The 23,823-nt window shown below is 41.8% G+C and overlaps 2 protein-coding genes across 3 annotated transcripts; one reads left to right on the forward strand and one right to left on the reverse strand.

The window, feature by feature from the left end:
* Nucleotides 1-226: 226 nt before the first annotated feature.
* LOC148315877 (calcium-independent phospholipase A2-gamma-like) lies at nt 227-20,720 on the reverse strand. Of its 2 annotated transcripts, none has more exons than XM_088287304.1 (10): nt 20,557-20,720; nt 19,070-20,136; nt 17,373-17,522; nt 16,506-16,657; nt 15,961-16,055; nt 15,423-15,594; nt 15,121-15,178; nt 14,187-14,381; nt 5,322-5,520; nt 227-2,315 (listed from the first exon to the last, which is right to left on the reverse strand). In XM_088287304.1, exons 2-10 carry the CDS (start codon nt 19,922-19,924, stop codon nt 2,038-2,040), a joined length of 2,154 nt encoding a protein of 717 aa, XP_088143430.1. In that variant the 5' UTR covers nt 19,925-20,136; nt 20,557-20,720; the 3' UTR covers nt 227-2,037. The 2 variants fall into 2 exon arrangements, with proteins under 2 accessions (XP_088143430.1, XP_088143429.1); XM_088287303.1 differs by having other exon boundaries at nt 19,070-20,304.
* A 400-nt stretch (nt 20,721-21,120) lies between these two features.
* Nucleotides 21,121-23,435, forward strand: dnajb9a (DnaJ heat shock protein family (Hsp40) member B9a). The gene is made up of 3 exons (XM_088287227.1): nt 21,121-21,318; nt 21,436-21,664; nt 21,905-23,435. The coding sequence occupies exons 2-3, from the start codon at nt 21,448-21,450 to the stop codon at nt 22,321-22,323; spliced, it is 636 nt and encodes a 211-aa protein (XP_088143353.1). The 5' UTR covers nt 21,121-21,318; nt 21,436-21,447; the 3' UTR covers nt 22,324-23,435.
* Nucleotides 23,436-23,823: the final 388 nt, after the last annotated feature.

The raw sequence follows: 23,823 nt of genomic DNA on the forward strand, positions 1-23,823 counted from the left end.
CATCATGTTTTTTCCCTCATTAGAATTTAGGCAAGAAAATGACATTGTGATGAAGCACAAATCAAGACGTGCACTTTGGGAATAGTGTGTTGTCGATGTTTTATCAGCCCAAATGTCACCCACTGACATGAAGTCGAGCATCATTTAACGCTGATAAAAGCGTACGTGACGAGATGCTGTGCAACTAACAGCAGCTTTTCGTATTCGTGTAATTAAGGAGGCAAAATCCTGCGGTGAGTTTTAATTACATACATCAAGTCTCTGGAATCGTCTTTACAAGGGAGCAGTGGAATTATGTTGCTGTGTATCCATTTCACGACTGGTCCGTGCGGATTCCCTGACGCGTCAATGATACAGTACCTGCTGAGCCAAGACACTCAAAAAGTTTGTGAGGTGAGAAGGGACATTGAATCGCATAAAGACAAACAAATGTAAATATACAACAGTCAACTGGCAAAAAAAAAAAAAAAAAGTCAAAGTAACATCTGTGAGGTCCACTGTGGTTATTTGTACAACTGCTTACAGGTGCATTCAAATGTTTCCTGTTTCAATAGCTTGAAATGTTAATTGCAACATATATTTTACATAACTCTCGCATTTATTAGTCCATTTCCAATTACTTCAGTCATTAGCGAAATATTGTACAAATTAAATTAATATCACGAGCATTCATTGCTTAATTAGTTTTATATTTAAGATTTTTACCTTTCAGTCCTTGTGCTGTCAAGAGTGATTTTTTTTCTTTCTGGTCTGCTTGAAAAATCCCTACTCCGTGCAATATTTTATATATATAATTCGGAACATTCGAGCATATTGCACGATGCAGCACGCTAAATCGGGGAAAACAAACCACCGTATTGGATTGCTTTGGCCTGTGACTCCTGACTTGCATATTATAAAGCTCACAAAAAAACATGCCTAGATGATGGATAGTCCGACCGTAACAGAATGGAAACCAAATTATCATTCCATATTACTGTGTGGACTCTGAATGTTGGAGTTAATTGCTAAACGGGGCTTTAAAGTGAGCACTTGAATGGTAAGAATCGTTCTCGAGTTTGATGTGCTGTTTTCTTTCCTACATATTTTAGGCTTTAACCAGCGTGCATTACTATTCATATTAATGTCGTAAAAAATGACCTGGTGTGCCAATGACATTTATTGGCTGGCCCCCGGAATCCACATCGAGCTATTTAGCTGGGTCGTTTCTCCAAGTGCCTCGTCTGTTAGTAAGGACATTCATCTAATGTTAGACCAACTACGTCCGATCGCACTTTTGCCTCTGCAGGCAAATTGTTATACTGGTCAAATATTTCATCTCATTTTGAAATCAAAATAATTCTCACAAATCCAAAGACAACGACCTCAAGTTCAATAGTTTTCAATAAACGGATTGTTGGTTTTCCCCGATTTGACCGCCATCTTGATTTATTCCGTCATATTTGTGATCAACAATGCAATGTAGATGAACATTTCTCTCTCTTTGTTATTTCAAGGCAGTTCAGATGCTTTGTGGCACCACGCTGCCTCTCACAGGTCACTCTTGGTACTGCGATGGACATGGCGGAGCAGACTCGCAATTGCGGATGGCGATATCGACCACACACACTATAAGAGCTAGTGGACACCTTTCGCTTCTTAATTTTTTTCTCCTTGCATATGGGGTCTCAGATTAAAAAACAAAACTAAATAAGATTTCAAAAATCTGTATGTGTGCCCCACTTAAAAACAGATCAGTAAAACAACTCTTTAAACGAGGCAGTTGATAGTGCGCACTGAAGTTAAAACAATCAAAAAAAGAAGAGAAAAAGAGTTACCATTTGTTTGAGTAGATGCCATCGAGTTTAACAGCACCACCGAGAACAAAAAAACCAAAACAAAATTCAATGCAAGTAGACACAATACTCATGCAGGGATGCTGCACTATGAGATCTTGTTACATCATAAACAAAACATGAGGCTCCAGTTCCAGGCATCATAAAAGAAGGAAAGGAAGTCTCCATGTGTGAGGTAAAAGGTGTGGTTGTTTTGCTGTGACTAAAACTTAAAAGAGTTCAAAGACCAAAAGTTATACATGTCCGCCCTGGTCCTGATCCACTCAGCCAACCTCTGCACGGAGCCTTTCTCCCTGGTGAGGATACGAGCCACCTTCCGCAGCTTCTCCTCGTTCCTCTCCAGGTAGCGGAAGCCCTCGGTCTGCAGCTGGGCCAGCTTCTCCTGGCGGTTGTCGTCGATGGAGATGTCCTCGCTCACGTACGGGTTGAAGCGGAAGTACGCGTCAGCGGGCAGGAAGCCGTCTAGCATAGCGTGGACCTCTGGACCGCCAAAACAATCACAATTAATTAGAATCTGCAACACTCAAATAGTTTATTGGAGTGAAGGCCACTAATTCAGAGTATAGAGTTGCTCTAAACATGATGACACTTCTCACATTTTTGTAAATATTCTATTTTTTTTTTTCATGGGACAACACTGAAGACAGCGGTCAGTAAATAAATAGTAAATTGTAACTGCAAATTTACTGCCCCCTCAACACAACTCAACATAGCCATTAGCAACAAAAGTGAGCATACCGCGAAGTGAAAAATGTCCAAATGAGTGTCACTATTTTGTGATTTTTGTGATGCTGCAGCTGTGAGCCTGGATTAAGTCAAACATCTTACGTGACAAAGAGGCCTAATCGAACAGGTTTATCCCAAGTGTGTGCGATACTAATCGGGCATTGTTTGTCTGACTTGTCGAGAAAAACAAGAGTGCGGCTGCCTTTAGCCCCTTGTGTGTTTTTTTTTAATACATATGGTCTTGATTGTTTAATTTGTGATACTGACCAAAATAAAACCACATCTGTTACATCACAGGTGTCAAACTCAAGGCCCGGGGGGCCAGATCTGGCACACAATCTCATTTTATGTGGTCCACAAAGGGCAATCATGTGCGTCGACTTGCTGTTTCTCGCACATTTTCTTCACTTTTAACGACATTGAGGTACGAGGTATTTATTTGAGGGAAACCAGAAATACGATGTAGCCCGTCCACAAAAATGAGTTTGACACCCCTGCTATATACATCGTAGCAAAGTGTCATTTCGACGGCGTTGCCCCATGACAAGATATAATAAAAATATTTACAAAAATGCGAGGAGTGTACTCACTTCTCTGTATGTATGATGAAGACGTACAGCAATTGTATACTGTGCCGTCACCGCTGCGGCAGCTCCACATGTTGCAGAATAAACGCGCAAGGCAACGACAAGTCAAACTGTCTGTTAGGGCCGCTTTCAGCTGCCAGACGTTTAAGAAAACAACGAGATGAATATTTCGCACAAACAAACAGCGGGGGACATTTGCTCATATTGGTTGAAAAGTTCAATTGTTCTGTTTAAGCAAATAACCCGTGAAAGCATTTTAGCCCCCCAAAAAAAAAAAAAAAAAAATATATATATATATATATATATATATATATATATTTATATACATATATTTTTTTTTATACCATTCACAGTAATAAACTATTTGGACTGATTTAAAAAAACCTCAGGGAGTTCAAGTGTGACACGACGCTTTCGCTGCCCCATCGTCCTCGTTGACATCAAAACACGATTAGATCAGTGCACAGCCACATGTGGAGCGCCGCTGACACACAAAAACACCAAGTGGCAGGCTCGTGAACACTGCGACAAGCAAGAGGGCTGTAATAAACAAATAGTAAGCCGCTGTTTTCACAATAAAGTCAAGCTGGGGAGAGCGCTTAATCCCAAATATCCGAGGAACAAGTATAGAGTAGTAACATCTAGGTCAGCGCACAGACAACAGAGCGGCCGGAGCCAAATTTAGGCACAGCCGAGGAGTCCGTGTCCAGACGTGATAAAGAAAAGCGGGACATCAGGGCGAGGGGGTTTGAAGTAGGACGCACTAGGAGCAAAGTCGATAGGGTGCGGAATGTGGTGGCGCACAAAAATGACTAAATAAACCATGGCCAACTCAATCTTACGATGATTCACCAGGTTGTATATAAACCGCATAGCACCGTTCCTTCAGTTTACTGCGGTTCAAAGGATTGGTTCTGCTTTACGGCTGGCTGTGACGGCCTTGTTTTTTTTATTTTTTTTTCGAAATTGGGATTGATTTTGACCCAAATGTGCCAAAAAATGCAGACGAATAGAGGCGCTTTGGCGGCGCGTGGAAGGACAGGACGAGCTGACTGGATTTGACTTCATGTACACACACGACATTATTCCTGCGCCTTGCGCTTCATGAGATGTGCCGCAGGTTCGTGTGTATTGATTTGGAGGGAAAATTGGAGCTTGCCAAAAAAAAAGCATCATTAGTCACAACAGAGCATGACACACAGTTACTGAGCTACACTGGAGTAGGGAGAGAAAACTCATGGCTGGTTTGACTTATCGAGAGAACAGTAGTGAGGCTTCTGTTAAAACATTAGTCAAGAAGGCAAAATCAAAGAAGACTTTCACTACTACTATGTCACACCAGTAAAGTGCAGACATTTTTTTCATATACTATTAGAACTTACCTGTGAGTACAGTTATATTGTCTCTCTACATGTAATGATGGAAAGAAAATAACTGACAATGAATGCTATTCATTAGCCCGTCTATGGCGGTTTGCATGGTGCGTTAGCATTAAGCTAGCAGTAGGCAAAGTTGTGTGCTTTGTATTAAATACATAAGGTATAATTCTCATGACACATACAGCGCTCGTATGTCTATTATTTTTTTCACATCCAATCAAAAAAAAAAAACAACAAAAAAAACTGGCTCGGTTAAGGTTCAACTCAGAAGTCATGTTTGTCATAGCTGAAGAAACGACAGTACGTACTGCAATGCCCTTGAATTTGGAAAGGAGAGCTCCAGCCATAAGTGCACTTTACAAGGATTTAATTGAATGCAGAGGTAAGAGCAAACATACTCACACACACGACGAGCACGCTCACTAAGGAACTGCTGTAAGCCACAGCTCACATTCACGCGCAAAATCGCTAATGCAATAGATCTCAGTCATTTCTATTCGTGATTGCATTTGTTGTGTGTGTTGTTGAGGATGTGTGTTATAATAAGTTTAAATGTCTTCAAAATGTGACGGAGGGGTTAGACTAGAATAATTGCTAATTTTCACATATAGCAGCTAGTTTTGAAAATTAGGGTTCATTGACTGGACGTAATGGAGAGTATATAGACCGTATTTTTGTTAGTAGGTTCAAATTTTAATGACCAAAGATTATTAAATGTCTCAAAAATGGTACTTAATTTAGCAGATGGCAAGAATAAAAGAATTGCGAGTCAACCAGCCCGAAGCGTCACTTACCCTCAGTATCTGTGGCGCTGCTGATGACATTGGTGATTTTGGTTTTAAGGCTCGTGTATGTGCCGCTGTTACTCTTGCCCGTCGTTTCCAAGCGGCCCGTGCCGACCGAAACCACGCACTCCAACGGCGTGTCGGGCCACAGACACTTGCACTCGTGGATGGCCAGCGCTGTTGGGTTGTTAATGAGCAAACCTCCGTCCTGCGCACACACACGAAAAAAAAAAAAAAATATATCAAAATGAGCCTTAGAATCATTTCATGGATTTTTTTTGAGTCGGTGGATTACACTTTTGAGGACCAACGAAAAGATCAATGCGTCTCTACCGCCGTTTGCAAGATGACAAAGCGCACAATGCAATTACTGTTCTCCCCCCCCCCCTCTCACCCATTTCTTTTCACCTCTGTGCTCAGCTCCCGTCAGCCCTGTTTTGAAATCGAACAATCGCCCAGGAGTGCTTTCGCTTTGAATTCACAGTCTACCTAAGGCTATGGTGGGGGAGGGGGGGGGTGTAACCGGAGAGACGACAGGGATTGATGAATAGGCATGAGGCTGCGGGGCTGCAGGGTTGGCAGCGGGATCAAACACACAGGGGCCAGTCCTCATTAAAGAGGCCAGGCTGGGAGCCGTGGGCCCCCTCCAAGCGTCGAGGGAGGGACACCGGAGGGGGGTGGATGAGAGCTTGTTTATGAGACTTAATCGCAGGTTCATGCTCATGTTATTGCTGTTCAATACAATAATAATGTGATTTTTTTTTTTTTTTTTTTTGGTCAGAGCAGATGTCGCATGAGAGGGGGGGGGCCGCGGGGGGGGCTGCCCATCCTAGTGCTACACAGAGTGATGGCGAATGACACCAAAGCAAACGTCCAATGATCATCTGCATCTGGTCCCGCGGTGGTCAGAAGTTGCCGCGAGCGTGCAACATTGTGATGCGATTTCAGCGGCAAAACATTTCAAAGAACTTCTAAAGATGGAGTTTGACTAACCTGGCGCCATTTTAGCTCCAATTGAAGACTGAAAGTGACTCGGAAGCAGAAAGACAATTTTTTTCCTTATCACTCGCTCTACTTTGTGAACTCAGCGGCTTTTAACGATGACATGCAACCACACTTTGGGCAAGGATCACAAAGTTGAACGCTACTAAGTGACTCCCTTTCAGGGCACCTACTCGGCGAAGTGAGTCGAGAGCCTTTAAAACTCATTCACTGCCATTGACGGGTGGAGAAGCCAAAAAGTAGATTCATTTCACCTGGGCTGGAAGTGAATGAGTTCTAATTAAGAAAGTTCTGAAAAGTTCCATATTTCCACTTGTGGACTGAAGGTTATTTTTCAGTGTGTGGTGCTCATAACCTTTCCCGAGGCATCACTTATTTAAGAGTCTATCGAGTTTCTCCTCCAGCTGTCACTAGCGAACAACGCAGCTCACATGAGGAGGAACCAGCCGGAAGCGACAATGAGAACAGGTTGGCAGCAGTGTTTGTTTTTGGCAGGCATTTTTAGATTTAGTCGAAAGGTCTTTTGGATGAAAATGCAAATTGGTTTTTGTCACATTTCGGCATTCCGATTCGTGATAGTTTTAGTTGATGAAAAAGTCCCAAAAGTTTTAGTCGGTTTTAGTTAAAAAAAAAAAGGGCATGAAAGTCTAATAGCAAAGACTTTCCGATCGACTACTCAGGATTATGCGTTACAAAATAAACCGAGAATCAAAACATTTCATTTAGGAAGGCGCTTTTCTCCAAAATGACTCGTGTCCTACTGTGGAGGGCGGAGCTTGGCTGGCGTCTCCCTCTGCCTTACCGTCTCTGAATCGTTGCGTGCGACGCGTCCCGGTGGTGGGCGTGCCCAAACGAGAATAGGTTACACCAGCGTTGCAATTTTTTTAAATGCAGATTCCACCAGTGCTTCTCAATCATTTTCTGTTACGCCACCCCCCAGCAAGAAGAAAATAATTTGCGGCCTCCACCACCACCCACTAGCGGCCGCAGCTATATTTTCCCATTTTTGTTGCAAAACAAACCGACATCGTAGAGTTAATACTCGCTGCGCACAATGGGCAAGGAGAGCGCCACTGCCAACTAGTGGAGGGGAGGTGCAATTACACTTTTAAAAAAAGCATGTTCCCCAGGTTCACACATGCCCCCCTCAGCATCACACCGCGCCCCCCTATCAGAGAAGCACTGGATTACATGAACAATAGGAAGAGATGTCGTAAATTCTGAACGTCTGATCGTCAACGAAAATCCATGTATGCCACATCATGTTTTCATCATCAAAATGTCACGTTAAGCTCGTCATCGTCTCGCTCTCGTCCCGATAAAAGGGGCCGCTTCCCCTGTTCAATTTCAAACCAATGGCCCGTTTAGGCAAAACTGCAAACGGGCTTTGCATTCAAAACGGTATCGCATCAGGAGACGACGCCTTGTGTCACCTAACGGATGTCCTTGGAGAGTGCGCACCTGTCAGCGACAGATCGTTAAATAGCGAGTCCTGAACTGCGAAATGGCAAGCGGCTTAATGATTTCCTGCCAATGTCGACTGTTGATCCTCTAAAGGATTAGCACTCCGCCGTGCTCGCCTTCGCCCTTCAGGGGCTGATCGCTGGCTCATAAACCAGATCATCATAAAGCAAACTTTCAACTAATTAGGCCTTCTTTACCCAAGGGAATGGGGGTGCACTTCTACTGATTGACAACGAAGCTCTTAAAAGTAATGACTCCAACAGCACGTCGCGAAAGGAAGACTTGCAGGCGAACATCAGCTGGCTTGAATAAACAAAAGTGAAATTTGCACTGCCGTTTGCAATGACTCATCTTCCATTAGCGTTTGCGAGCTTATCTCCCCTGTGCCACTTGACGCTGCCCTGCAGGGGGGTTGTTGATCTCAATAGAAACGAGGCACTATCGTCGAGATCAGTCAAAGTCATTTCACGGCCGGGTGTGCGTCAGACGCCATTAGCTGCAAGAGCAAACTTTATTCTCTTCCTTAAGGCTGCGCATTTTCGGTATCTCTCTGCCTCACGAACCGATCAGTGGTTGGTGAGGGGCCTAAGCGAGAAAGGGAACGTGAGCTTCGACTTAAATCCAAATCGGAGCGCTACGAGCTTAGTTGGCCTAAGGACGGAAGGATTTGATGTCTGAGATGTACAAGTAGGGGTGTGAATCTCTAATAAAAGATGATTTGACACAATCTCGATGTTTATTCGATGGTACTCGATTTTGGTTCGATTCAATGCAGATTGTTTCAATCAAAAGCGATTTTGATTCAAAAATCAATATTTTTGTTCCACCACTACTTGCAAGCATGTGAATTGGGGGTTGCGGCACAAGCAGCGTGCAATTAAGCAAAGCATAAAACAAGGGCTGTGCAATTAATCGAAATTCAATTATGATTACGATTATTACACTCAAGAATTAGAAATATATATTTATATGAATATGTATAAAAATTTACAATTTTTTTTATTATTGTTTTAAGATAAAATACATTTGATTTGTTGGAATGTTAAATAATTTTAACCCCCCCCAAATTATCCTTTAAATAATCGTGATTTTAATTATTACGAAAATAATCCCGATTTTTTTTTTCCTAATAGAGCAAACCCTCTAACAGGTCCGAGGTCTTACCAAGTTTGCACAGCTCCTCAGTCCGATATTTCCGCTCAGGATCAATAACTCACAGTATATGACAAACGAGCTCAGCCTTTGACATGCATCTGGCGAGGTATTCAAATCACAGCTGTCGTCATTACAAATTGCCTTTGGCCATGTTGTCAAAACTGAACTGGGCCACTGATTTAGAAGCAAGCTCTGCCAACCCGACTCTCCCCTCGTACGCCAAGGACGCATTCACAAGTCCTGAATACATGATGATGCCTGTCAAGATGGTCGTTTGATTCATAAAAAAAAAAAAAAAAAAAAAAAAGGAAATTATGCGGGAAGCAGAAAATCATTTTCATGATTAAAATCAGATTGCATTTACGCCAAACAGAGCATTCGCCATTTCGTCGTGCAAGTAAATCATTGGTTGAGTGAGCTACATAAGCAGCCAAGACAGCATCCAAATTGCATAAATGCCGCCCCTGTTAGCGGGAAGGATGAGCGTGACAATACTGTCAGTGTTGGAAGTGCCACTTATGAGTTGCAGGCAGTCCGGGTCAAAGGTCTTCATGGCAAATTATACGATTACGCCAAAACAGTTCTCCTCCTTCCCTTTTGGATCTCACGGGGCTCGAAAGGTCAGAGTGAGGTTCAATTGAGCCCCCCCCCCCACACAGCTGACAAAAGAGGCGGGACTCATCTGTGTTGAGGGGGACTGATGCCTCAGGCAGGGGAAAGCATTTTGAGATTTACTGTCTGCCGTTGTCTTTTCCCACACAAATACACGACCACACATGTGCAGCCAGTATTGTCGCAATGAATCACAACCGCTGAAGATTGAACGGCGATACAGAAGCGCACACATCCACCGTGATTGGATTTACCCAAACTAGATTCCCTTGAGGTGTTATGTACATATTAGTTGACTTCATGCCACTAAACATCGCTTTGATTTCCACCGTCTGCTGGGTCATCTCCTGGGCAATTTCACTCTAATTTGTCCGCTGCGAGCAAGGAGACGAGGCTGAAGATGCACTTGCATATTAATACCAAATGAATGCAAGGTGTGACTGGATGGTTTATTGAGGGGAATATTTCCTGCGGCGAGAATAATGTAGTATGTGATGAACAAGGAGCATAATCGGTACACAGGCCTGATCCACAACAGCGAAAAAGTCGGTTCACTGCAAAAAAAAATTCCACGGGAAATTTTAAGAAAAAGAATATCCTAAACTAAGTAAAATAATACTTAAAATAAGCAAAATTATCTGCAGACAGAATAAGATTTTATGTGGCAAGATTTTGAAAAACAAGAAAATAATACAAGGCCCACATCCATCACGGCAGTCTTGAAAATAATAGTTTTGAACTAAAAACAAGTCATCTCGTCATTTTTTCCAAGTTGTAATATTTCGAAATATTTTCATGAAATAAATTCCACTCAAGTAGGCCGGAGGCCGGAGCCCGGACTTGAACACCGCAAATCTGAGGTGTGAGGTAAACAAACTAGCCAAACTGCCACCGCGCCACTAGACCGAAAATTAACTTGATAAATAATACAACAAAACTGGAAAGTGCCAAGACAAAATCTCACAAAAAAAGTTTTTAAAAAAATAAATAAATAAATTAGACATTTCTTTCAGCATTTTTATTGTGCAAAAGTGGTGTGTAACTGTCCCAAGTATGCAAGAACCAAATTCTTAATACTCTTATTACGAGAGGATGCATAATATTAAAATAAGAAAATTCAACTTATGAAACCTCTCTTCAGATCCTTTGATTCTTGGTCAGTTATCTTAAAATGTTGAAAGTATTTATTTTAACCCTCACAGTGTTAACATTCAATGCTAAGACTGTAAATTCAAATAAGATAATTAAGTAGTAATTAATTAATTACATTAATTAATAAAACAATTAATTAATTCATTAATTAAACAATTAATTAATTAATTTAATCTAATCAATTTAAAGCAATCGGTATGATCTTTTAAGCAAAAATAACAAATGTAAAAAATATCTTAGTTAAGATTTCACTTTTTACAGCATTGGTAACTCATGAGGCACTAAAAACGGCAAGAGTAACCTCCATCACATAATTTATGGCTCTGCTCACAGCGGCGTTTAACGCCAGAAGAGCTCGCCTGGATAAGGAAAGTAGATTTATGTGAAATCCACGTTACTTGCTCCGTCAAATGCTTTCCTTTAGTTTTCTTTTTGGAAACTCCAAGTGGCCTTGGTTGTTGTGCCAGTGACTCATGATCTAAACGCCACTCATTCATGGAGGCTCCGATGTGATTCACTACAACCTCTCAGACTTCCTGCAGAGCACGGTGCCCAGTTGGCTCTCTCGGAGGCGGACGCTAACGGCGGCGGTGGTCCAACAGTCCCATTGCTCCCATTAACAACGATGGCAGAGGTGGGCACAAAACCACACGGCCATTCCAACCACCCCCACCCGTGTCGTCTGAGGAGATGCCATGGCAACAAGGCCCTCCTCGTCATTCCATACGGGCCCTTAGATCTATTGTGAAACGTCTCGAGTCATGTTAAGCCTGTGTCATTTAGTGCCGGGATAACTCAACGCTTTAATGCGGAACATGCAGTGTGTTCTTTGTTTTCACTCGGTGGCTATGTAGCGAGTGTGAGGCGGAGATAAAAAAAAAAAAAAAGGTTCTCTCTTTTTTTTTTTTTTTTGGAAAGGTATTTTGCTTTAAATTTTTATATATTTCGAGTAGGGCTGTCAAAATTAAAGCGTTAACTTAAGATAAATTTAAAAAAAAAATCACACGATTAAATATTTTAACTCAGTTAACTCAGCTTTATTTATTTCCAAAATTAATTTGCATATCTTGTAAAGCCAAATTCAAACACTGTACCATATTAGCTCTAAGTCTTCAGCAAATCATCTCAGAACAAAAAAAACCCTGTTTAAGTTAACACTGGGTTTTGCAAAACAACACTGCGGGAGTGTTGTGCAACTAAATGTACCGTAGAAGTTTTGAGAATTGTTTAGAAGAAAAATTCCTGTAAGGATATTTAGATCGTATTCAAGGATCAAATAAAGATAATAGAACAGTCTTTGATTTTACATTAATTCCCAAATATTATTTAAGTCACAAAAAAAAAATCACAAAAAATTGTAGAAAAAATGCGATTAATCGCAATTAATTAGGGATTTTTTTTTTTGCGATTAATTAGTTAATAAAATTAATCGCTTGACTAATTTGGAGCAAATGGAATTCCAAATAGGACCTGAAGACCACATCACCAATCAATCACACATTATAAAATGCCAGCAGTCTTTTAGCACATGCTGCGACAACCCTTTTGACGCAACAAAAAGGGGGATTGTTTGGCTCATGAATGAAGTGGACAACTCTGTGGGCGTGGGTGGAAAACAGTGAGATGACTCTCTTGTCAGATGGCGATCCTGACATCACATAGATGGCATGTCGTGCTCACATTTCAGCGGCGCAAGTGGCGCACATGCCTGTCGGCGTGACTCATACGTGACCAAAACGTCACTTCATGTCCTTTGGGCTTGTCAGATTACCAGAAGATCAATTAAGTGACTAATAGGGTTTTCCATGTCGACATTTCCTACTTGATTAATTTCTTAAGCCACGACTTCACTTCAGTTTGCCTTTGAATGGTTCCAAGCTGTAAACCGCTATTGAGCTGATTTACCCGCAGGGGTCCATAGGCGCTGTTGTCCATTTAAATAGCATGACAGCCTATCGAAGTGTAACCACAATCACTAAAAAAAAAAAAATAATCAATTTTGAATCCTGTGACTTATGTCATCTCCAATATTTTTTTTCAAAACGATACGTCGACCCATTCCTTTCCCATTGATGTGCAGAATTGACAATTCTCTGTCCAATCAGCTGCTTGATTGATTGTCCACGCTCGAGGTATAAAAGAAGCCTTTTGAATGCCAGCAATGACAAAGCTACAAAAAAAAAAAGCTCTTTTGGCGATGAGCCCATGTGTGCAAGTTGATCTTAGAAGATCCTTAAACCTTCAGATCCTTGACCCTGAAGTGGGGTCTTCCTACCTAGAGATCCGTAAACTCTGAAAAGCTTGAGCTTGAGGCAAAGTCTTCCACTTACTCACACGCTCTCAATATAAAATGTTTGGCATGCGGGTGTCATTCTTACAACATAAGACTAGCCCAGTGGAGACGATGTGAGAGCAATATCAAGTTGAAGTATTCTCTAAGTCGACGTTGTGAAAGATTTTCAGCCACTGGGTGCTCGCCTCTAATAGACAGGCCGGAAAGGAGGATTATGCTGAAGACGCAAAGCGTCTGTTTTTGATCTTGTATTTTGATAAATTAAATGACCTGCAAAAAAAAAATGCGACTTATACTCCAGAGCGACTTGAAGTCCTCAATACACTCGTAACTATTTCAGCAAGATCCAAAAGGGTGTCTGAGACATGACTGTGCAAACAGCTCAATGTGTAAACACAACTTCCAAGTCGCGGCACAATAGAAGAGGAACACGGAAAATAGAAATGCTTGCCTTCCTCCCGCCGGCAAAGGAAGCAAGTGTGAAACGAACCTTCCATAATGAGCCAGTTTGTTTTACTCTCCCGATGAGGCAGGCAAAGCCGTCAAACGGTCACGTGTGATGTGGGAAGCTCGGCCGCAACACGGCAGAGGCCCGCCGGGGAGGGGAGGGGAAGTTTTCCACGACATAGGTGTGTTGTCATCAACCAGTCTCTTTCATCCCCCCCCCTCATTCACCACCACAACCCACATGGCTTTCCAATTAAAAGCGAAGCCAGCGCGCCGCTGCTGGGATGCTGCCTTTGATCCAGTCACACGCTTCATTTGTGTGTGCAGAACATCTGTGCACTGAAAGTCAACTCAAGGAGATGTTGACATGTGTGACACCGTCAAACCAAAAGGAAAACAAACAATACACGAGTAGAACACTATTTTTTCCCCCCTATGTTATTACACATTACTAAGGTGATTGACTCATGCAGTTTTTCTGACTAAGCGCTTACTCAGAGGGTAAAGGCGAAGAGTGGCGTTAGATATTGATCAATCAAATGGGAGTGTGGGTTATGTTATGGCTAATGCATAGCTCTTTATAGGGGATGGATTTAAGTGCATCAATGCCTCACTCCCCCGGCAAAAAGAAAAACAATGACAGGCAGGAAATTAAGTTCATCCCTCCTGCATATATGGAAAAGAGCTTTGCATTTATCAGTCTATATTTTTTTTTTTTTTTGGTGCGCGACTGGTCTTGTCTGACTGACCTGATGGAGATCGCTCCCCAAGGTGAACTCCTGGAAATACCCGGGGGCCGCCGAAGAGGCGCGGATGGCCTGCCAGAGCTGGTGCTGACAGCCCCCCAGGTAGTGAGAGCGTACACCCGGCAGCAGGTTGTAGTTTCTGAACACGTAGGCTTTGAGAGGAGTGCCTCGGTTCACAATGGCACTCACCGCCGCAACCTATGGGAGGAGGCGAATAAAATGGCAAACAAGTTGACGCCTTGAGGTTGGATTTACATAATATGATTGAAATGGCACAATTCCATTTTTTTTCTCCTCTCAAGTAGTAGAATCAGGCCTCTAGGATAAAACACCAATACATGTCGGATATGTGCCAATGCGAATGCAGCATAAATGCCACGCAGGTTAGGCGTCGTCCAAATAAGTTGAGGCCTACACATCCGGCTGGTTTAAAAGGAAAATGCAAAAAACACACTAGGAATCTCCCAACATGACAGAAAATGTGTTATGGTCTGATGATTTTTTTTTAGAGGTGTGCCCAATAAATTTGAACGGTGGCCAGTGGAGTAATACGCAGGTTGCCACAAATTTAGAGGTGTCCAAACTATGACCAGGGGGCAATTTGTGACCCGCCATCCATTTATTTAGCGGCCTGTGAGATGTACTAAAAATAACTTTTGACATGGAATTACTCTTCCCTAAAATTGTGGAGAAACAAATCGGACACGGGCATTAAATCAGAATTGCGCACTTAGACCTGCAGTGTAAATCCAGCCTCAGGCACGGTGAAGCCTCATTTCCAGATGACACTAATTCAAAGTGACAAGACTTTACATTGATACAACCTGGAAATAAATAACGTTGCTTTGTCTGTGCCACATGCCACAATGAATGAACGTTAGGTTCACAATACTTTACGAATTGAGATTCCGACCATCTTTAAATAAGAGGAACTCACTTTGGGACATTCCGGGTTTCTGGAAGTCTCCACTAGGAGGTGTGAGCCCATTCTCTCTCTGCCAAAGAGGAAAGGAGAGTTCATTATTTGTGACATTATTATGAAATGCAAATCAAGATTTCAATGACTATTACAAAAATGCAGTGGAATTTCCAAGCAGTGTTAGTTCGACATCAGACGCATTTGAATTTAAAACTTTCGCTGTCTCATAAAAATGGCTAACAAGGACGACCGCATGTTTGCTTTTGAACTTTTCCACTGACTCTGCTCCTTCTGCCATCAACATTCACAGCAGCACTAACTTGAGCATGCTCTCCCAGGCTTCGCTGTCATAGAAAGCGTGACTCCAGCCCATCTTCACTGTGCCGACAATCACGTTCTGCTTGAAAACGTCCGAGCCCAACTTGCGGTAGAGATCATCACACTCGCTTGGTGGGAGCTGGAAAACACCCAGCAGGAACCCCAGGATTGCACCTACAATGTGTAAGGAGGTCAGAACAATTATTTCCCCCTTCTCATGATCTAGGGAATCATAACAGTACCAAAAGTGGAGAGATGGGGCGTGATTAAAAATTGTGTTTGATCAAAGAGACAGCAGATGTGTGCCAGATGGATATTTGGAGCTAGCGAAAGCTTGTGTTGGTGATTAAAGGCCAAGCTGGACCATAAATGGAGTGCTTCAAGCTGCTGCAAAATAATACAAAAACTAAGGATGAAGTAGCCCACAGCACCCCCGTGTGGACAGTTTCATATCCTCCTGTTATGAATGACTAGGAATCAGGAAACTGTCTAAAGCAGGCCACATAATCCGCGCTACAAAAATTCATAGACACAACTCACCTGTGCTGACACCACAAATATAATCAAAGAGTTTGTAAATAGGTTTGCCGGTCAAGGCCTCCAACTTTTGCAAAGTCTGAAGCGCAAGAAGTCCCCTGAAAGGAAAAGAAAAAACAAGAACAAAGACATTATAAATGCTAAGCATAACACATAAACACAGGGTGTGACACCGGATGTGCGCTACAGTAAAGATAACAACACTCAGAGTAAACAGTCACAAACCAAACTGACAGGACCTCCAACTTTGGCAAATAATATAATAGCCTGCCCATTTGAATAAATAATTGCCACATCTCAAAATGACACCTCTGATTTACCCGTCAATAAAAGCGGGTGGTTCCATTAGGAGGGAATAAACACCCGAACGGAAATTGATGGCACTATGTGTCGCAATTGACCAATTCTACCTCATTTATAAACAACAGGATATTTTTTATTTTTTCAGTGTATCTGTGAATGATAGGTTATCTGTCATGAAATAACCCAAGACGTACTAGTCCAACTAAAGACATCGTTGCGCACGTCAAAGTCGACAAAACTCATACCTTAACCCTCCCCCGTCGATGGACAGGATGCGTATGCCGCGGCCTTTCACGGGTTTATGGTAGCCCACCAGAGCCAGAGCTTCTCTGACCGCTTCCCTCAATCCAGGGTCACTGGCCTGTTGCAGACGCAGCAGGCAGGGGATTACCTTCTCCTGTTGAACAAAGCGACATTTAATGTGCTGACTCGTCTTCAATGTGCTGACACATTTTGAAGCAAAATATGCGCATATGGAGTGCCGAGGATCAAGCAACTGTCGTACTTCAGCCTTTTTATTCTGCTATCCAGCTTCTTTCACATTAAAGCATTAGAAAAATTTGAGTTCGCAATCAGCGTTCAGCTTAACAGCCACCACTTCAAGATCTGGGAGTCAAAAGGTTTTACTGCCCTTATTCGCAGGGGTTTATCATCTTTAAATTAGCAAAAGTGGCCATGATAAAGGTGAAATATGAAAAAGCAGGGCAGCCCGCCAGATGTGTCATTTTGTCTGATGATAATTAAAACTTCAAGCGGCCATAACCGTACCCTCACATCCGTTTTTTTTTTGTACCGAATCTTCAAAATAAAACTTTAACGCCAAGCTCCGCCCACATCATCTGGCAGCGGCAAACCCAACAGTGGAGAATCTCATTTTACTTGGACTTGTACGTACTTGTCATAACAAAGTACGAACCCTGGAATATGCCCAGTAACAGTTGCTTGAAACCAAACTGTCCGTCTTCATGATTGTTTTTAGACATGGGTACTTACGAAAATTGCATCACAAAAAATACAAGAGCTGTATCAAAATGTCATGGTCTATGAAAGATAATTCTCAGTTTTGATTGGCACTGTTGTCGTTTAAATTAAAGTGTCATCATCCCACTGACCTTGACGGCAACCCCACACGTCTCGGGAAACTCCAGCAGGTGGTAGCTGAGGTCCTCAACCCTGCTGATGTAGACCCTGACGTCCGTGGCCCTGTGGAGCGCCTGGACCAGTGCTCGGGTTCGGTTGTCAACGCTCACCCTGGCGATGATCTAGAAGACGGGAAACGGAGAAAAAAAAATATCCAGTATATGTTCCGGAGCATCACAATATTAGAAAGACCAACAAACTATACTTAAAATCAAATGAATGGATAAATATTTTGTTGTCCAAATCCTCGGGATTTCAGCCCTCCAGTCCTCCAAAGCAGACTGATTATCTAATCAAAATAAAACCTTTGCAAAAATCTGCTTTTAATTTGTAAAATAAATAAAAATAATAACATTTTTGCCTATTGTAGACATGCAAGGACCAAACAGTTACATGAATCGGAACGACCGGTAATTTGTGTCTGTGCATTTTCTGCACTATCACTTTGAAATAATGTCCTATTCTTGAGTAGAGGAATGGAAATATATTTTATATTTATCCGATTCAGCGACAAAATAATAAACAGATTAATTGATAAGTAAAATAAATGTTAGCTGCAGCCTATACTTTAGTACTACCGTACTTAAGTACTTTGGAACTTTGAGTAACTTCAGATTTTTTTTTTTTTAGTCAGCGGATGATGTGAATGGGAAAAAAATGTGCAAATTCAGAAATCCAGGCGCTGCCAAACAATATCACTTTGCCTATTTTAAAAAGTAGATTATAAAATAACAACAACTAAGGCAAATTCATCTTTCGGTAAGAGTCCTGAATTGACTTTATTTTCAACAGCTCAATAGGTTAACTGGGCACAGATTACAAACCGCAATGTGCTTTATCACGATCAAAGTGGAGTTCTTCAAATTGAGGGTGAATGATTGTTTAACAGTGAGCTCATTACTATGAGTAGTATGATTTAAAAAAAATAAATAAAAGATTCAGTCATCTCGGTCACATGTTTGACTGGTCATGCCAGCGCCACAAGAAGGTGATCCCACTTTTGATAGAGACAGCTTGACTTTATATCGCCACACCACAAAGTCCTGGCATCTCAAGAAACGTACAGGCCAGGCTAAAATATAAATTAACTCCCAGAATTCACACCACAAAAGCGTTTAGACACATGGAACAGATGGACAATGTTGGGACCGTTGGCGTGATCGTGCTTTGAGTTGGTTGGTGACAACGGTAGCAGAATTCTGTGAATGGAAAATAATTAATTTATCGGAATAAACCAAACATTAGCTTTAAATAGGGGACTTAGAGAAAATATATTTTAGTATAATCTTCATTTAAACAACACTTTTTATTCAACATTTTCAACGGGACTTTGTTGCTATTTTTGGATGTCGGGTGCATTTTTTTTTTTTAAATATATTTTTAGAATGTGTTTGCTCGAATGGGGTTGAGTATATTTAAATCAATATTCATTTGTTTTGTTCTTCAAGATTAAAAATGGCTTTTTACATGAAACATTTTAAACATTATATAGTGCTATATGAAAATAAATCTGCTGATCTTATTATTTTGCAGGGATGTTTTCTTATGACAAAAGAAAATGTTAAAATTAAATGAAATTGCCCTCATTTCCCAATTAATACACTTCATATGGTTATTCCTCGTAACACTAGAAATTAATTTAGCAGAATTTATTTGCAGTCAAACATACCTTTTCTCTTTGGACCAGAAGTTTCTTGGCCTTTTCATCTGCTGCTTTCTGCTCCGTAGTGACAGCCTTCTCCACCTGCTTCACCGGTGCATGCTCCGGCTTCTTTACTTCATCCGTGGCACTTTTGGCCTCCCCGGTCCTGAACTTGGGGACCAAGGGGGCGATGTAACTGCCCACGAAAGCTTGCACGGTGGGAGCGGAATAGGAGAGGTAGTGACTGAAACCTTTCTTGGGGGATGCGGGTGCAGCAAGAGGAATATGGTTGGGTTTATTGCACATGGGGTCATTTGTTTGTAGGGCCTGAGAGGAGGTTTTAGATGCTGCATCAACATGGTTCTCAACATCTTTGTTCTGTGTACTACTGCCGAAGTAGGAATTGATGTGGTTGGCAAGGTAGTTGTAAGTTTCATCCAGGTTTACTGAAAATGTGCTGGGGTGAAAAAGCGCAGGCGGTTGTTTGGAAGACAGACTACCATTCTCATCAGATGATTGTTGAGACTCCTCTGGCTTGTCATTCGCGGCGACTCGACTCCGTTTTTTCTCCTTTACTTCCCGCGCCGTCACAACGGCAGCGGTGGCACTCGCTTGTGAGGTGTTACGAGGCTGCGAAGGTGAGGGAGCCGTGGCACCAGCGTCCAGTTTAGCCACAGATGTCTGATTAGAAGCACTGGGTGACGTACTCACAGGATGCTTGGGAGCAGCTGGAGAAACCGGAGTGACTTCCACAACTTTCGATTCAGGAGTCGACGCCGCATTTTTGCCACCTTTTGTTTTGAGCCGGGCAATCTTGGAGAGGATGTCGGTTTGTGTCACCGCTTTGGAAACTGTGTCCAACGTGTTCTTTACTCGGGACATGTGTTGGCTGAGGCCTGTGGACCAACGCGATGCTGAAGTGTTCAAATGCAGGCCGCTGGTGTGGAGTCCAAGCCTCTGTCTCACAACCTGGTTAGCCTTGCAGAGTTTGGCCTTCTGAACCCGGAGCTGCGAGTGAAGAACGTGCTTCTGTCTGAGGGGGCTCGCCTTCCCGCACGGAGGATGCTGAACATGGAGTGAGCAGTTCGAGGTACCTGAGAAGGGAAATTGTGAGGATGCTGATTTGCAAGGACGCCATAAGTAAAACCTTCTGTTTAGTTTAAGCCAGGCACTGAGACACCATGTATGACTCATCCTTTCACAAGCCAAGATTTCAGTCCATCCAAAGGAACTTTAACGTTACACTCCTCCTTTCCATGAACCTGGTGATGATCAACACAAAAAATGGGAGGAAATAAAGAAAAAGGAAAATGACAAGGAAACACTGACCTTATTTAAATATTAATACAAGACTCAATATAAAACCACACAAACAGAGATAACAGTGATGATGGAACTCAACACAAATACACTCCAATAATGTGAAAAGGTGGCTATGGAGAAATTGATTTTGCCGCTAGCTAACGGGCTAGCAACCACGCAAACCATACAATATACACTGGCGCAAAACATACCACAGCTTTTATATCGTCGTTTCAAGGTGAGCCGCAACCTTTAAAATCCTCTTCTTCAGCCGCCACCCATTTATAACCGAGTAAATGACGACATGAAATGTGTCCGAGCTGAAGCCTGATTTCCACATTGACATGATATCGCCTGGAAAGAAAAACAACAACCACGTGAGAAGTTAGAAGGCGTACTATTGGTTGGTTAGCGCTTGACCCACTAAAATCGGGAACGTTTATTGGTTAGTTTTCTCCTCCCAGAAGCAAGCGTACTTACAGTTTAAGCACATTATGCATGTTTTCAGCACGGGAGGGCAAATTATTTTTGTTAAATGGAACGAAGGTCCTGGTGAATTTTACATTTTATTTTTGCCGAATCAGTCATTTAAAAATATATAATGGAATACATAATGGAATTCCAGGACTAACAAAAATCACTCAGTAAATATAATAACATAATCAGTAAATATAGTAATAATAATAATAATAATAATAATAATAATAATAATTCCAAGTTTTTTTTTTTATTTCCAACTTTTACCAATGGGGGAAGCCGCGTGTAAACGTGACCAGTTGACATGTTTGCGGGCAGCCATCGAAGAAGAAATAAAACTATGGCGCCGTCTCCTGTCACTTTCATTTGAAGCTAACAACGTCACGTCTGTCGTCAAGTAAATGAGCTCCCGTTAGGCACATTTAACGTCATGTGTATCGCTGGTTGAGTATTTCATACAGCCCTGCAGCTTGGCTTGCACTTGCACGTCATAAAAGGTGAGTAGCAGACGTGTATGAAACGTATTGGCAGACGTTAGCCATTGTGTTCTATCCGCCTGTTGTGCATGTAATGCGAATTAAATATACTCGTCTCGTTGTGTGATTATTGTACAGGACAGCTGAGCCATGGCCAATGCTCAGTCAGCTCTGAAGATGGCCATGTGCCTCCTCGTGATAGCAGAGCTGCTTCTTGCCAAGAAGGACTACTACGACATCTTGGGATTGCCAAAAGACGCCACTGAGCGGCAGATAAAGAAAGCTTTTCACAGGCTCGCCATGAGGTATCACCCTGATAAGAACAACAGCCCCGACGCTGAAGTGAAATTCCGTGAAATTGCAGAAGGTACAGTTGATTCATGCGATTCTATCACCATCCATCCATCCATCTGTAACGCTTTATAACCCCCACGGGCAATTAAGAATCTAAAACGAACATAACATGCATGGTTTGGTAGTGTGATAGGAAGCTGGAAAGATAAAGGGCATTTAGTTGATTTGAGTAACAGGTCTTGTCATGGACCAAATACAACTCACAAGTTTTGTTCTTTGTACAGTATGTATCACTTGTCTTTTTCTTTTGCAGCTTATGAGACGTTATCTGACGTGACCAGAAGAAGAGAATATGACCAGTTTGGTGGTGACGCCTCTTACTTCACAGCAGGTCCGCAACAGAAGCGGAGCGCACACCAACCTTTGAGCTTCAAACTGGACGACATCTTAAAGGACTTTGACATGTACTACCACAACAGCAGGCACGCCCGGCACAGGCAACACTTTGATGAACATTCCCAGAGAGAATCCCACGGGCGACACAAGAGACACTTTCAAGGAGCCGGTGTCTTTGGCGACATGTTCGACGACATCGAGAAGATGTTCTCCTTACACAGGCACCCCACACAGAGTGAAAGTGTCTTCCGTGCTGCCTCCAAGCAGCATTGTAGAACAGTGAGGCAGCGCAGAGGGAATATGGTGACCACGTACACAGACTGCACTGCATCCTAGGATGCATCTATACTACCTTAGTAGTATAGAATACATTTGTAATGATCAATCTGAACGATACTTTTGAATGTGACTAGTTTTGCTAAAAGGTCAAACATTTCCTGTCGAGCAGAAATGCTGCTAATTCCACTATGCTACTGAATCCTCTCGGCTGCCTTATGTTTATTGCTCTGCTTATTTTGTTTGTCTTGTGTCTAGTTGTTGATAAACAAGGGATGGGATTTTTTTCTCTCCTCTAAGTGGATATTCCGCTATAGATTCAGCAAAGTGAGTTCCCCCGGTCAAAAGTAGAGGTTAATTCCCATGGAAAGTTTGAAACTTTGAAAATTCCCGAAATTTTACAACCCTGAATGTATCATTGAAAGTTGTTGATTCATTGTAAAAGTTGCTGTAAGCAGTCACGAGGAGGAAGGGGCTGCTTGAGATTCAAACTGAGGCAGACATACTAACCACTTGTCCACCTTTATGTCCATTTTTTTCCCCACCAAAATTCTAGTATATGTATGGATGGTTGTTCGATCTATGTGTGCCCTGCAATTGGCTGGCAACCAGTTCAGGGCTGCGACCCTCGTGAGGAGGAGCGGTTCAGATAATGGATGGATGAAAAAGTTCAAATTTTACCACCAAGCAGTGACGTACGATCATGCAAAAGGTTATTTCTAAATATTGTAACTATCACCATGCCTACACTGTAATAGTAACTCACATAATAGTGTAGTCCAAATAGCATAGGGAAGAGACATAATTTTCGGACATTATTTCATTCTGAGCTAGTGATAACATGTTATATTAGTTATGTGCAATATTTCTGTATTTGATGTTGTGAAAGATCCATGTCAAGCACTTACCTTTTTCTCCTAGTTTGTATATTGCTGCCTTTGCTTTTTAAAGATTTGTTTTGATGAATAAAAAGTTAAGATTAAATATCTCCTTTTATTTGATAGATTGCAATAAACCCTTTCTCGTTTCTTAAGTATTTTATTCAAACATTTCTGCTATTTCTGCTCTCTTAAACATGAGTATTGAAATCTAAAATGTATTACACATCCTTAATAACCAGAACAAAAGCATGTTATCTTTCCACTGGTCAGTTTAATAAATGTTTGAAAATCGTTAATTGTGTATTAACTGTTCATGTTTAAAAAGTATATAATGTCTACCATACAACATACATTATTAGCTTTTTAATGCGCCATATTATGGAAGCCCATTACCGCTTGTTGACAAAACAACTTTTTTCTGTTTCTTTGGAAGAAGCGCATCCCGACAGTAATCTATTTATTTTTTCCAGAAGCCTCTTTCATTCCACCAAAAAATTAAAAATGGGCTCCCTACAAACTAAAAATTTTTCTTTTTTAAAACTGGTGGGAATGAGCCTCCATAGTTTACAGTGCATGTTTAGCATTTTGGGGAAAAAATATTCCCAATCACTGATGCGCAAATATTATGGTTGCACCCATGGTTACTGTTGCGTAGGAGATTTTATTATGGCGAGCGACG

Source organism: Idiotropiscis lumnitzeri, unplaced genomic scaffold (genome assembly GCF_059441095.1).
Source record: "Idiotropiscis lumnitzeri isolate Australia: NSW breed Sydney's pygmy pipehorse unplaced genomic scaffold, RoL_Ilum_1.0 HiC_scaffold_35, whole genome shotgun sequence".
In the NCBI taxonomy this organism is placed as follows: Eukaryota; Metazoa; Chordata; class Actinopteri; order Syngnathiformes; family Syngnathidae; genus Idiotropiscis; species Idiotropiscis lumnitzeri.

Bases quoted from the DNA above. Each gene is read 5' to 3' on its own strand.
- dnajb9a (XM_088287227.1), top strand. From the start codon at position 21,448: ATGGCCAATGCTCAGTCAGCTCTGAAGATGGCCATGTGCCTCCTCGTG. The intron at 21,665-21,904 runs GTACAGTTGATT...TTTCTTTTGCAG, and splicing joins ATTCCGTGAAATTGCAGAAG to CTTATGAGACGTTATCTGAC.
- LOC148315877 (XM_088287303.1), bottom strand. From the start codon at position 20,236: ATGAGTCATACATGGTGTCTCAGTGCCTGGCTTAAACTAAACAGAAGG. The intron at 15,595-15,960 runs GTGAGTTGTGTC...TACACATTGTAG, and splicing joins TATTTGTGGTGTCAGCACAG to GTGCAATCCTGGGGTTCCTG. The intron at 5,521-14,186 runs GTCAGTCAGACA...GTGTGTGCGCAG, and splicing joins TGGGGAGCGATCTCCATCAG to GACGGAGGTTTGCTCATTAA.